The 13,807-nt window shown below is 52.4% G+C and overlaps 1 protein-coding gene across 3 annotated transcripts; it reads left to right on the forward strand.

Annotated features, from left to right (window-relative positions):
• The first annotated feature begins 1,493 nt into the window (after positions 1–1,493).
• On the forward strand, positions 1,494–13,037 carry PPP1R1A (protein phosphatase 1 regulatory inhibitor subunit 1A). Of its 3 annotated transcripts, none has more exons than XM_036300646.1 (7): positions 1,494–1,673; positions 6,016–6,076; positions 7,005–7,042; positions 7,355–7,418; positions 11,312–11,467; positions 12,318–12,424; positions 12,902–13,037. In XM_036300646.1, the coding sequence occupies exons 1-7, from the start codon at positions 1,590–1,592 to the stop codon at positions 12,908–12,910; spliced, it is 519 nt and encodes a 172-aa protein (XP_036156539.1). In that variant the 5' UTR covers positions 1,494–1,589; the 3' UTR covers positions 12,911–13,037. The 3 variants fall into 3 exon arrangements, with proteins under 3 accessions (XP_036156539.1, XP_036156540.1, XP_036156541.1); XM_036300647.1 differs by having other exon boundaries at positions 12,905–13,037; XM_036300648.1 differs by lacking the exons at positions 6,016–6,076; positions 7,005–7,042.
• Positions 13,038–13,807: the final 770 nt, after the last annotated feature.

The following is a 13,807-nucleotide window of genomic DNA, read 5'->3' on the forward strand; positions in this document are numbered from 1 at the left end:
CAGAGCTAGTTACAGCAAAAGGAGGTCTGGCTGGCCCACTGTGCCCCTATAACCCCAGCACTGCCCTGAGAAAACTGAGCTGGGCCTGGCATGTGTGAAGTGATATGGCTGGGGGTGGAGGGGTACAGAGGAGGTTATTTTGGGAGGTAACATGGGAAGGAACCATGTGAAATCCAGGCCAAAGAAGGGCTGCCTGGGAGAAGAGGCAACTGAGGGTTACAGCTGACCCTTTACAGGAGAGGCTGACCATGGGGTCCCCAGAGAAGCAGGCATGGATTGCATGGGACTTTCCAGTTGCTCAGTTTAAAGCGAAAGAAACAGATCTCTGGCCCTGGTCCCTACTGGGACCTTCCCTCAGAATTCCCTGTCCCTTGTCCTCTCCACCCCAGTCCTTCTCCTCCCCCCTCCCCTCCCCCCCCCAGAATGTCCAGCCCTCCCCTCCCCAGTGCCCTGGCACCTCTCCTCTATCTATCCAGTGGCCCCCAGACCTGGCATAGTGCCCACAGCTCCTATGAATATTCTATCTCCTTTACTCTCTAGTATTGATTGACATCCTGGTCCTACATCAAACTAGTAAGTTCTTCACATAGTCTAACCCCCATCCCTTCAGTTACAGCAGATTATTTCATATTCTGCCAATAATGAAAGTGGAAACCCAGGCCATCTGTAAGCAAGCCACCCCACCAAGGAGTTTCCCTCTCCACTCTCCACCATCCTCCTCTTGCAGGCCTTTCGCCTGCTTTTCCATCCCCATAATTTAGCAAGCAGAAACAGAAATCTGTTTCACAAGCACTCTTGGCTCACCACCCCCGTTACTCCTTCTGCTGAGTCCCAGATGGTCCTCTCTCCCTGGGCCCTGCACCCACTGCCATCAGCACTTGGAGAAGAAGCTCTGGTCTCTGGAGACCCTCTAAGGGTTCAGTCCCCCTCCCTGCCACCCAGGGAGCACAGGACCTGTGCCCAGACCCACACCTCCGCTCCAAGTTTCCACCTGCGCCCTAATGTCTTCTCTCAGGGGAAAGTCCTTCTCCACGTCTGGCCTTAATCCTTCCTGAGGCATACCCAAATCCCCTTTCCTGCTTTAGGAGACAACCCTCTTTCTCATGAAAGGAAATGAAATCTTTCCCTTTGCTGCCTCCTGTCTGGTGCAGGCCCCTCCACCATCCCAGTCCTAAACCCTGCCCGGCTTGGAGAAGTTCTCCGCAGCTGCTCACCACACACCTCCCTGCCCAGAACTCCAGGGACACATGCGCCTGGGCTGTCCACCAGGACTGGCGCTGGCCACACCCCGCTCTCCAGCCCTCGGGGTGGGGACCCCCGCCGCCAGCGGCGCAGCCACGAAGGGGTTAAGGCTAAGGGCCGGGGGAGGGAGGGGGCTGTGAGGGGCAGCTGCAGAGCCAATAGGCGGCTGCAGAGTCCGCGAGGCCTTGAGCTGGAAGCGTGGAGCCAGGAGCCAGGAGCCGGGAGCTGAGCGCGCAGGGCTGGGGCGGGGCCTGAGCTGAGCTGGGCGGAGAGGAAGCGCGCCCGCCACAGCCCCGAGTCCCGCCGCCTTCCCCGCCGCCGCGCGGGCCAGCGGCCACCGCCCAACCATGGAACCGGACAACAGCCCTCGGAAGATCCAGTTCACGGTCCCGCTGCTGGAGCCGCACCTTGACCCCAAGGCAGCGGAGCAGGTGCGGGGCAGGGCAGGGCGGCAGGGGACTCGCCCAGCCAAGGACCAGGGACCCCAGGACTGTCTGATCCGAGATCCCTGCCTGGTCCTCCCCAAGCAGTGCACCTCTAAGGGCGGATGCGCTCAGTTTGGGGGCCTACCACCCCCTCCCCCACCATGGGAGCCACACGTCCCTATCCTTGCTTCTTGGAGACGGACAGAAGGACGAGCGCCTCCCCTGGAAGCTCGTCTCCACCAGAGTCGCTCTCTGCCTCCCCAGCCACGGGGGAGGGTGCTGCCTGAGGACAGGACCCCTCTGGCCTTGGGCCTTCGCCAGTCTGGGGTCCTCCACCCAGCCAACCCCGCGGGTTTCTGAGCTCTGCGGGGGCTCCGTGCGGAAGGGTCCCCGCAGCGGCTGGGGAGGGGTCCGGGGAGAGGGGAGGTAATGGAGGGAGCCCGGTGCTGTAGGTGTAGGAGTGGAAAGAAGAGCAATAGCCCGCCCAGTGCTCTCCTAACTAGGACCGCGCCTACTGGATCCCAGAGAGTGAGAACGCGAAGGGCTGGGGAACACTGAGAGGGCTGGGCTTTGGGGAGAGGGGTGGTCCCGTCTGCAGGCTGAGGCTCCCCTGGCTGCAAGTCCGGACACGTGGGTCCTATTTTCCCAACTACTGCCCTTTGGAGCGGGGAATGGGGGGTGGCGTGGAGAGTACGGCACTGGGAAGCCACAGGCAGGGGCTTTCGAGGAACCGGGGTTCAAGTTGAGCGACAGGCAAGGGAGAAGCACTGTGCTGGCCTTTGCTCGAGGGCTGGGAGTCCAGAGCCCGGCCCAGCCTCCTGGCCTGGCCTATTTTTAGCTCTGAGCAGCCTGGCAGAGGCAGCAGCAGCCTATGAGAGTGTGTGAGCAAGCGTGTGTCTCAGGGACAGTGAGCGTGAGTGGAGAGGGTGACCACCCGTGGTCCATACTACAGCCTGTTTGCCAGATAATTGTTCATTTCTCCATCTCCTTTGTGTCCTCTGTCCATTTGCCTGGGCATTGCTCTTCCTAAAGAATATCCATTCCCACAAGGTTAGTTCCCTACTTCCCCCAACTGGCTGCCAGGCCCTGCTGGCCTCCCCACCTGAAAAAACACTGGCCTCTCAGGAGGGGCTGACAGAGTGTTCCTTCTGTTGATCCGACTGGTTGGTAGAACAAGGTCTGGATGGGAAGGAGAAGGGAAGGTACACACTCTCTCCCTATAACTTCAGCTTCCCAAGTGTGGGTAGGGGTTAGGTCCCTGGGTCCCCATCCTCTCTCTGGCCTGGGGGAGCCGCATCTCCAGATCTCTGAGGTGGAACGGTAGAGGGAGGGACTGTGGGGAGACCGCCAAGCTCCTGAGGATGAGGAGGGTGGAGAGCCAGGAGCATGGGGAGTGTTCGCTGGGGTCAGGAGAGAGGCTATGGTGCCTGCAGGCAGGGGACTCGCACAGATAACCTCAGAGCCAGGAAGAAAGGGCCCACGACTGTGGAACATGGGGGTTAGGGGTGAGGTTTCCAGCAGATATGCCTTCCATTGGCACAAACAGGTATCACTACGTGACACCTGCCTCAGTGTGGTATCAGAGGAGGCAGGTGCAGTGTGTGTTGGGCGTTGAGGGGGAGGCCAGCTGGTTCGGGGGTGTAGGGGCAGAGGAGAAGGGTAAGGCCGTGCTAAGGAGCCAGAGGGAAAACGAGAGCTGGGCCTTGAGCCTGCTTTTCTCTAATCTTCAGAAATCTGTCTGCCAAGCCTGAAATTTTACCTGCAGTCTAACCCCAACCCCTCCTGCTGTGTTATCCACGTGTGCAGGCAAAGCGCTCCAGGTTTGGCAGGAGCTCCTATCCCAGACTGACAAGGGAAGGCAAAAAATTCTCCGAAGATCTGCATTAGGGAGCACAGGACAGCAGGGAGGGTGGGGGTGCCCACAACTACCAGGTCGTTGGTGTGACAGGTTTGAAGATAAATCAGAGGCAAAGGCACCAAGTGTCCTTGAGAGCTGAGATTTGGAATGCGTGGAAGAAAGAAAAGAGCATAGTTCAGGTGTCTGGGAGCTGCTTCGGGAAGTCTGACTTTGTTCCCTCACCATTCTCAAGGACACTGAGTGCTTAGAAATCTTGTCCAAGGCAAGGAAATTGGGTAAGGAAGGGATCACAGAACCCTGCTGCCTTTCAAAGTCTCCCTCTCAGGTTCCCAACTCCCACTAATCCGCACCCTCCCTCTCCCTGTCTCTCACAGCCAGCCCCTCCCGCAGAGCAAGAGAGAACTGGAGAGGAGTCCCCTCCTAGGAGAAGGACGGCCCCCACCCACATACAGGAAGCACACATGCCTGCCTGCTGGCACCCTGCACATTTGCACCAGGAATAGCTAGAGATGGACTCAGCTAATGTTTGTGCAGTGCACGCATATATGCGGCGCGCACATACGTGGGACTGGTAGTGCCAGGGACCTTGAAATGTCACCAGATCAGAGGCCACTGGATTATCCTGAGAAACACTGCCCTACTTCAACATACCCCCATTCTGTGCATCCCATTTCTTCTTTGGGGAGAGTCTGCCTCTCAGACTGACACTGCCCCTCTTGCTGTGGCGATACCCATTTTGGGGGCATAGAGACGGGCAGGCATCTTACCACCTTCACCCCAAATGGGAATAATACTAAATGGACACACAAAGATGGGGATTTGATCATTCAGTGTCCTCACCCTACTCTTCTTATCTCTGAATAATTTTAGCCCCTCTCCCAGTCCCATTAACCTTCCCTCCTTTCTGCTGTCCTGGAGGGAACTATAGGGACTCCAATCCCACCTTTACCCTCGCTTCCAAGCCCCTAAACCAGGGGTGGGCAAACTTTTTGACTCGAGGGCCACAATGGGTTCTTAAACTGGACCGGAGGGCCGGAATAAAAGCATGGATGGAGTGTTTGTGTGAACTGATATAAATTCAAAGTAAACATCATTACATAAAAGGATACAGTCTTTTTTTTTTAGTTTTATTCATTTCAAACGGGCCGGATCCGGCCCGTGGGCCGTAGTTTGCCCACGGCTGCCCTAAACCCTCCAAAGAAACAGAAAAAAACTACATGTCCCAAGAGTCCTTGAACCAACTTCAACAACAATCAACTTTATTGGCAGCATGACAAAAGAACAGCAACGGGAAAAGGGGTCCGAAGCCCAGCAATCAGCTCTTATATGTTAACTAGAGGCCCAGTGCATGAAATTCGTGCACAGGGGGTGGGGGTCCCTCAGCCCAGCCTGCACCCTCTCCAATCTGGGACCCCTCGGGGGATGTCTGACTGCCAGTTTAGGCCCAATCCCACACCCCTCTCACAATCCAGGACTTCTGTCTCCCAACCATTCGCCTGCCTGCCTGCCTGATTGCCCCTAACCGCTTCTGCCTGCCAGCCTGATCACCCCCTAACTGCTCCCCTGCCAGCCCAATTGCCCCCAACTGCCCTCCTCTGCCAGCCCGGTCACCCCTAACTGCCCTCCCCTGAAGGCCTGGTTGCTCCCAACTGCCCTCCCCTGCCGGCCTGATCACCCCCAGCTGCCCTCCCCTCCTGGCCTGATCACCCCTAACCGCCTCTGCCTCGGCCCCGCCACCCTGGCTTTGTCTGGAAGTACGTCCAGGTGGTCTCCCAGAAGGTCTCCCGGTCTAATTAGCGTATTACCCTTTTATTAGTATAGATTTCTTAGAATGGGACCTGAAGCTCAGGATAAGACTTTTCAGCTGCCCAGGGTCCTGCCTAGGACTGCTCATTTATATTTACCATGATAAGGATTTTCACAGACATATTTCCTGACAAACCAGAAAGGCAATGTGTCCAAGGATAGGGAAAACATTAGGAAGTGAGGAGCACAGGCCAGGGAAATGCACATTCAGACCTGCCTGTTCTGTGCTGTCCCCCCCAGGCAGAGTGGGGATTGAGGGGTGTTCTCTACAGGTGCTGATCCACAAAGGGTCAATGTCTGCTTGGGGGGTGGGCTGGGAGACTGAGGGAAGAGCCTTGCACCTCCTGGGTTATTTCTGACCATTGATCCAGGATGGACGGAAAGACAGTGGGCCAGAGATCGATGTACTAGAGCAGATATAACTGCTGAGATGGATAGCTAGGGCCAGGACTGGGGGAGGGGGGATTCAGATACAGAAAAGGGGTAGGGGATGCAGAAAGGGGGGTGGTCTTTTGGGTCCCCAACAGAGAGGGATGAGCACAGGAAAGTCCACCCTGAGACAATGGGTTCTGTGTAACAGTATTTTTTGAGGTGTGCTAACTGGCTGACCTGGATTACATTGCTGAGTGAGTGGTACTGGGTGGGGCTTTGATGCCTCCACATGTACTTGACCTCTTCCTTCAGATTCGGAGGCGTCGGCCCACCCCTGCTACACTCGTGCTGACCAGTGACCAGTCATCCCCAGGTAACCCCAGGAATGGGTCGCTAAAGGGAGTGGGGGCTGCTGAAGACAGCTGGGTCCGGTGAGTGCTAGATAGAAGGGTAGGTCTGAGAAGTCAGAGATCTCCTCAATCCTGGAGGCAGAAAAGTGATGGCTGGATTAGCAGGAGGATTTCCTTTGCTCTGGGAAGATGGAGCAATGCTAGGAAGGGGAGAGAGACCACCTGGTTCCTAAGCCCTCGGGAATTGGGTGGTCAACTGAGTGCTGGTTGCTTCGCAACAGCCTTCCAGGTTTCTCCAGCAACTGAGATGCTGCTGCCCCCACCCCCAGAGGCTATGACAGCTGTGCGGGGGAGGGACCGCCTCCATCAGCTATCTTCACAGCCCCCAGAGGGGAAAGGGAAAGTTAGAAAAAGCTCAGGGAGCAGCTGGCATTCTGGTCACCAGTGTCCCCATCAAGGTCTGGGGAGAGAGCAAGGTCTCAGGGAATGTCATGGGGAGCTTGACAGGAGAGTGGAAGAGAGGCGGTCATGCTTATAAGCTAGCCAGGAATTCAGGATGCCTGAGTCTCCCCTGGCCTCCAACTAGTGAGAATGATTGCACCTTCCTGGCCCCTGCACAGGATCAATTTGCTATTCTTTTTCCAATGTTCCCTCGTATGCAGCAAAGGGACCACAATCCTGGAACCTCCAGGTCTGATGCAAGGATGTAGACACAGATAAACCCATAGGGTCAAGGACAGGATTAGATGCAGGGGTAAAGCCAGCAGCAGAGCAGGAGGAAGCTGGAAGGAGAAGGCCAGGGGCAGCCTCCAGGGCTAACTGCCTAGGGGCAGATGTGAGGGACACATCAGGAAGGAGGTGACTGCACAGGCTCTTACCCTTGGAAGTCAGCTCCGAGGGACCCTCTGACCTCCCATCCTCATCACTTTCTCCTTTTCCTGTTCCCCTCAGAGATAGATGAAGACCGGGTCCCCAACCCCCTTCTCAAGGTGAGCTGGCCCCTCCCACTCAGCCCAGCCCAGGGAACCCACAGACTCATTAAGGGATTATTCCTCAGAACACTCCATCTGCAGAAACATTGAGTTCCTCATCCCTGTACCCCCCAAATGTGCATGCACACACACATCCCAACATGCCCCCCACACAGTCTCCTTGCTCGCCATTGTGGGGGCTGGAGAAGCAGGAATTTTCTTTCTCCACTTTCTGAAGTCCACACCTACCCCCAATTGCAATCCAAAAGCATGACAAGGCAGAGGAGGCAGGTGAGAGAGCCGGCACCCACTGTGTTCTGTCCTTCACAGTCCACTTTGGCCATGTCTCCACGGCAACGGAAGAAGGTGACGAGGACCACACCTACAATGAAAGGTTTGGAAGATCCTTCCCATCTCTTTTTTTTTCCCCCATCACCATTTATCCCACATATATCCTCTTTCACCTCTGTCCACCCCCAATTCCTCCCATCTCTTTCTTCCCCTCTGTGCCTGAGATTGTGCAGTTGACCTAATGCCCCTTTGGAAAGAATCCTTGAGAAGTCATTAAGTCTGTATTATAGTGGGGTTGTTGCTAGACAAATTGGATTTATCTTCCAGCTCTGTTTCCCAACTAGCTGAGTGGCCTTCTTAACCTACTGAGCCCCAAATACAACCTCACTACAGCAGTTAAGCTAAATAAAATATGTGAACTCACCCTGTATAGGGTGTAACACATAGAAGTTACTCAAATTTTTTTTCAATTATAGTAGACATTCAGTATTATTTTATACTAGAGGCCTTGTGCACAAAAATTTGTGCACTCAGGAGGGTCCCTCAGCCCAGCCTGTGCCCTCTCACAGCCTGGGACCCCTCAGGGGATGACCACCTGCTGGCTTAGGCCCGCTCCCCGGGGGATTGGGCCTAAGATGGCAGTCGGACATCCCTCTGGCAGCCCAGGAGCCCTCAGGGGATGTCCATTTGCCAGCGGGGACCAGGCCTAGCTGAAGTCGGACATCCTTAGCGCTACTGAGGAGGCTGGAGAGGCTCCCACCACCACCACTGTACTGGCAGCCGTCAGCCTGGCTTGTGGCTGAGCAGAGCTCCTCCTGTGGGAGCACGCTGACCACCAAGGGGCAGCTCCTGCATTGAGTGTCTGCCCCCTGGTGGTCAGTGTGTGTCATAGTGACCAGTCATTCCCAGTCATTCTGTTGTAAGGGTCAATTTGCATATTACCCTTTTATTATATAGGATAGAGGCCTGGCGCATGGGTGGGGGCCAGCTGGTTTGCCCTGAAGGGTGTCCCGGATCAGGGTGGGGGTCCCACTGGGGCTCCTGGCCAGCCTGGGTGAGGGGCTGAGGGTTGTTTGCAGACTGGTCACAGCCCCTTCGGGGTGGGTGTCCCTGCTGGGGTGCCTGGCCAGCCTGGGTGAGGGGCTGATGGCTTTTTGCAGGTTGGCCACACCCCCTTCAGGGTGGGGTTCCCCACTGGGGTGCCTGGCCAGCCTGGATGAGGGGCTGATGGCTGTTTGCAGGCTGGCCACAGCCCCCAGCCACCCAAGCTCCCAGTGGAGGCTGACTGGAAGCAGGTATCTGGGAATTATTTAGCTTCTATAATGGAAACTTTGTTGCCTTTTGCAGAGGCCAGAGCAGGTGGGAAGCTTGGCTTCCTCCATCACCAGGGCAACCAAGCCTCCTGCTTGCTCCAGCTCCGTGGCTGCTGGCCGCCATCTTGGTTGGGTTAATTTGCATATAGTCACCCTGATAGGCTGGTGGGCGTGGCTTGAGCATAGCGAAGGTACAGTCAATGAGCATCTTTGTCTTTTATTAGTGTAGATTGGTTTCAGGTATACAACATAGCGGTTAAACATTTATATAATTTACGAAGTTATCCCCCTGATAATTTCAGTACCCACCTGGCACCATGCATAGTTATTAAAATATTATTGACTATTTCCTATGCTGTATTTTACATCTCCATGACTATTTTGTAACTATCAATTTTTACTTCTTTATCACTTCACCTTTTTCACCTGGCCACCCCCAAATGCCCTCCCATTTGGCAACCATCACTTTATTCTCTGTATCCATGAGTCTGTTTCTGTTTTGTTTGTTCATTTATTTCTTTCAATTCCATATGTAAATGAAATCATATGATATTTGTCTTTATGTGACTTATTTCATTTAGTATAATATCCTTTAGGTCCACCCATGTTGTCACAAATGGTAAAATGTCATTCTTTTTTATGGCCAAGTAATGTTCCATTGTGTATTTGTACCACATCTTTACCTAATCATCTATTGCTGGGCACTTAAATTGCTTCTATATCTTGGCTATCCTATCTAATAAAAGGGTAATATGCAAATTAACCCTAATGGCAGTCAGTGCATTTCCACAGGGGGAGCACTGCTCAGCCAGAAGCCGGCTCACGGGAGCCTCTCCCACCTCCGCAGCAGCACTAAGGATGTCCCCATAGGGAGCAGGCCTAAGCCATCTGTCAGACATCCCCCAAGGGCTCCTGGGCTGCCAGAGGGATGTCTGACTGCCAGCTTAGATCCATCCCCTGGGGAGCAGGCCTAAACCAGCAGGTGGACATCCCCCAAGGGGTCCCAGGCTTCCAGAGGGATGTCTGACTGCCAGCTTAGATCCATCCCCTGGGGAGCAGTCCTAAGCTGGTAGGTGGACATCCCCAAGGGGCCCCAGACTGCAAGAGGGCACAGGCCGGGCTGAGGAACCTCCCCCCACCCCCCGCAGCAAGTGCACAAATTTTCATGCACCAAGCCTCTAGTTGTGCAATGAACAAAGGGGTGCCTATATCTTTCAAATTAGTGTTTTAGATTCCTTCAGATAGGTACCCAAATAAAATCTCTGGGTTGTAAGACAGTTTCACATTTAAGTTTTTGAGGACCCTTCATACTGTTTTCCATGGTGGCTGCACTAATCTACATTCCCACCAACAGTGCAAGAGGGTTCTCTTTTCTCCACATCCTCACCAACACTCATTGTTGGTTGATTTATTGATGGTAACTATTCTGACAGGTGTGAGGTGATATTTCATTGAGATTTAATTTGCATTTTTCTGATTATTAGTGACATTGAGCATCTTCTCATGTATCTATTTGCCATCTGTATGTCCTCTTTGAAGAAATCTCTATCACGTCCTCTGCCCATTTTTTAACTGGATTGTTTGGGGGTTGTTTTTGGTGTTGAGTTGTATGAGTTCTTTGTAAATTTTGGATAGTAACCCCTTATCGGATGTATCATTGGTAAATATCTTCTTGCATTCAGCAGGTTGTCTTTTCATTTTGTTGATAGTTTCCTTTGCTGTGCCAAAACTTTTTAGTTTGTAGTACCATTTGTTTGTTTTCTCTTTTGTTTCTCTTGCCTACGTAGATATATCAGAAAAATATATATATTACTAAGAGCGTTAAGAGAGTTTATACCTATGTTTTCTTCTAGTTTTATGGTTTTGGGTCTTACATTTAAATCTTTGATCTATTTTGAGTATATTATTTTATATGGTGTAAGAAGGTGATCTAGTTTTGTGGGGGGGAGGTTGTTTTTTGGGAGGGGGGGGTGCATGTATCTGTCCAGTTTTCCCAGCATCATTTATTGAATAGACTAATTTTACCCCACTGTGTGTTCTTGCCCCCTTTGTCATATATTTATTGACCATATAGGTGTGAGTTTATTTCTGGCCTCTCTATTCTTTTCCATTGGTCTGTGTGTCTCTTTTTATGCTGTTTTGATTTCAAATATTTTTTACTCTAACTGGAGTCTTTTCTCCTGCCCCCAAGGGAGACCAAGTATCCCAACAAGTTAGAGCCTTTTGTTCTTAAAGGCTCTTCCCTACACCTTTCTTATTGTTTAAAAAAAATGTTTTTATTGATTTGAAAGAGAGAGGAAGGGATAGGGAGAAAGAGAGAGAGAAATATCAATGTAAGAAAGAAACATCGATCAGTTGCCTCCCATACGCACCCGACTGGAGATCAAACTTGCAACCAGGGTATGTGCACTGACTGACCTGGAATTGAACCAGCAGCCTTTCGGAACAATGCTCAACCAACTGAGCCACGCCAGCCAGGGCACCTTTCTTACCTTTGAAGGAAATATGTCTTATTGTCTAGCTTTAGTCTCTCCTAATTGCCTAGCGAATGTCCCTCCTTGTTCAGATCTCAGGGCATGGCAGTGTGTGATGGCCATTTAGCGTGGTTGTTGAAGTTGAGTGTTCACAGAGGAGGCTCTGGGCAGTCATGTCCAATGTTCCCTCCCTTTCTCTTCATCCCCAGAGCTTCAGATGATGGTTGAGCATCACCTGGGGCAACAGCAGCAGGGAGAGGAGCCTGAGGGAGCCGCTGAGAGCAAAGAGACCCAAGAGACCTGCCCACCTGAGACCACAGACACAGAAGCGGAGTCAAGACTGGGCGCCTCTGGGAAAGCACAAAGTACGTTCCAGCCCAGGAGGAGGCAGCCTATTGTGGGGAAGAGTCTAGTAATAGCCAGAAACTATCTTCAGAATATGGATGTATCTGCACGTATTGCATGTATTTGCATCTCTTCACCTTTCCTTACCAAATGACCCAACCCTTCCCAACTGGCCATCAGAGCTCCCTGTTGTGGCTGAATGTGGGGAGCCCATCATAATGGGCACAGCATTCATAGGCTAGAGTCCCAGCTCTGCCTCTTTCCCAGCCCAGAGGCCTCGAGCAACTTAACCTCAGTCTATAAAATGATAATGATGGTGCCTGATTCACTGGTAGTTTGTGAAAATTAAATGAACCTGCCCAGTAACTGGCACATACAAAGCATACAATAAGTGGAAACTGCTGGAGGTACTGTAAATACATGTCCATAGTCCCTTATCCCAATTAGTCCAGAAGTCAGAATTTTTCCAATTTTATGAAGGTGATACAGTATGTATACTGTATATTATATAGTATCCCCAGGAGAGCACCCTGTAATCAGACACATTAATATTTCTACAGTGAAATGAACTGTCCCACTAAGTGGGATAAGTAGACTATAAATAGCTTCATATTTAGCCACACATTGAGATTATACCCAAACTTGAAAACTTTTTTGGAGGGTTTTTTTCTTTATGGAAAAAAAAAATTAAACATAGTGATTCTATAGTAGGAATTGTAATCAGAGAAAACCCTGTTGGTCTTGGCCGATTGCCCCAGCTTGGTCTTGGCTCCTCTCGGGTCATTAGAGTATGGGGTGGGGTGAGCATTGCCCTCTCTACCAGCCCTCATGCATACCACCTCTCCTCCCACCCTCATTTTCCCTCCTTAGAGCTTGCAGAATCCACTCCAAAAACTCAGGAGCGGGGCAGTGAGAAACCCAGCACAGAAGAACTCTCACCCCATATACCACCACTGGGTTCCCAGGGAGCCCACTCGGTAAGCTGCCAAGGCTGGGCTGTGGGTCTATAGGAGAGCAACTGTGTGGAGAAAGGCGAGGGCTAAGATCTGGACTCAGGGAAGGGGGAACAGAGCACCAGCTTCAGTCCCTGAAGAGCTAGTCTCTATGGCAAGAGAATGGACAAATGAGAAGCTGCAGCAGCAGGGACTGAGGTTAGACTCTGAGTTAGGACTTCCAGCTCCTGGAATAGGTGATGGAAATAGGCCATGGGTTTTCTGATAAAGGGCATTTGGAACCCTCAGCTGTCCAGGCTGATGAGCAGTGGACCTGCCTGGAGTGGAGACATTGATGGAATAACCTCGTGAGCTTCGATGTTACAGTCCTCCCTCCCCTGCATAGACTGGACAAGGTGTCAGACATCAGAAATTAGATACTTGACTAACGGGATGGTTGGGCAGACCAGCTCGGGAGGGGGCCTCTCACTCACCCTGTCTTTCTGCCCCCTTTCCCCACAGCAGGTCTGAGGATGAAGGAGAGATCCTGGGTACAAGCCTGCAGCTGGGAGTGCGTGGACACTGGATTTGTTTCTTATTTCTTCACTTTGGGGAAAATCTCATTTTTAAAAAGTGATAAATTTGGTGTTAGATCCTTGGTATTTTCCTTCTTTCCCGACTTGGAGAATCTTTTCCCTCTCCCCTCTTGTCCTGCCCTCTCTACCCTGTGCCCAGTTGCCAATGGGCAGGAGACTTGAGAAGGGGGTTCTTCTCCATCCCTGCCTTACTTGCTGCGGGAAGAGGAATGGGGGTCAGATAGATGGGAGGACTAAATTCCAGGGTACCAAGAGGAAAGAATGACCCCAGGTTCTCTTTTCCTATTGAAGAAGGGATATCGCCACCTGGCGGGCTTCCCTGCAGCTGCGAGCCTTGGAGCTCTAAGGCCAGCCTAACTGTGACTTTGTGTGAGCATCATCTGCTGGGCAAAATAGGGAACTGCAGGCTGGTGCGGCCCATGGGAAAGAGTGGGTGGTGTGTTGTATGGATGCCTCCTCGCCTGCCCTCCAAGCTTCGGTGATTCCCAAACTTCCACCTGTGAGGAGACCACCACTCCTATTCCAACCTATTAGCAAAGATGTATTGAGAATACAGTGCCTATTATCTAAGAGGCCCTTGCTGGGAATTGGGAAGGTCACTCTTCCCCTTGTCCTAGACACCAAGAGGCGGGGGTAAAAGACAAAAGCTGAGCACAGGCGAGGAAACTTCCTCAGACCCCAAAGCCAGGCCTCTCCTGCCCACTGCTTTTGATTTTTCCAGGTAGTGGAGGGGAGAAGGAAGGAAGGAAGGAAGGAAGGAAGGAAGGAAGGAAGGAAGGAAGGAAGGAAGGGAGGGAGGGAGGGAGGGAGGGAGGGAAGAAAGATTTGTCCC

Source organism: Myotis myotis, unplaced genomic scaffold (assembly GCF_014108235.1).
Source record: "Myotis myotis isolate mMyoMyo1 unplaced genomic scaffold, mMyoMyo1.p scaffold_m19_p_3, whole genome shotgun sequence".
Lineage (NCBI taxonomy): Eukaryota > Metazoa > Chordata > Mammalia > Chiroptera > Vespertilionidae > Myotis > Myotis myotis.

What these genes read in the sequence shown, in the direction of transcription:
- PPP1R1A (XM_036300646.1), top strand. Translation starts at nt 1,590, where the DNA reads ATGGAACCGGACAACAGCCCTCGGAAGATCCAGTTCACGGTCCCGCTG. An exon ending in CAGTGACCAGTCATCCCCAG is followed by an intron (nt 6,077 to 7,004) that starts GTAACCCCAGGA and finishes TGTTCCCCTCAG; the next exon opens with AGATAGATGAAGACCGGGTC. An exon ending in TCCCCAACCCCCTTCTCAAG is followed by an intron (nt 7,043 to 7,354) that starts GTGAGCTGGCCC and finishes TGTCCTTCACAG; the next exon opens with TCCACTTTGGCCATGTCTCC.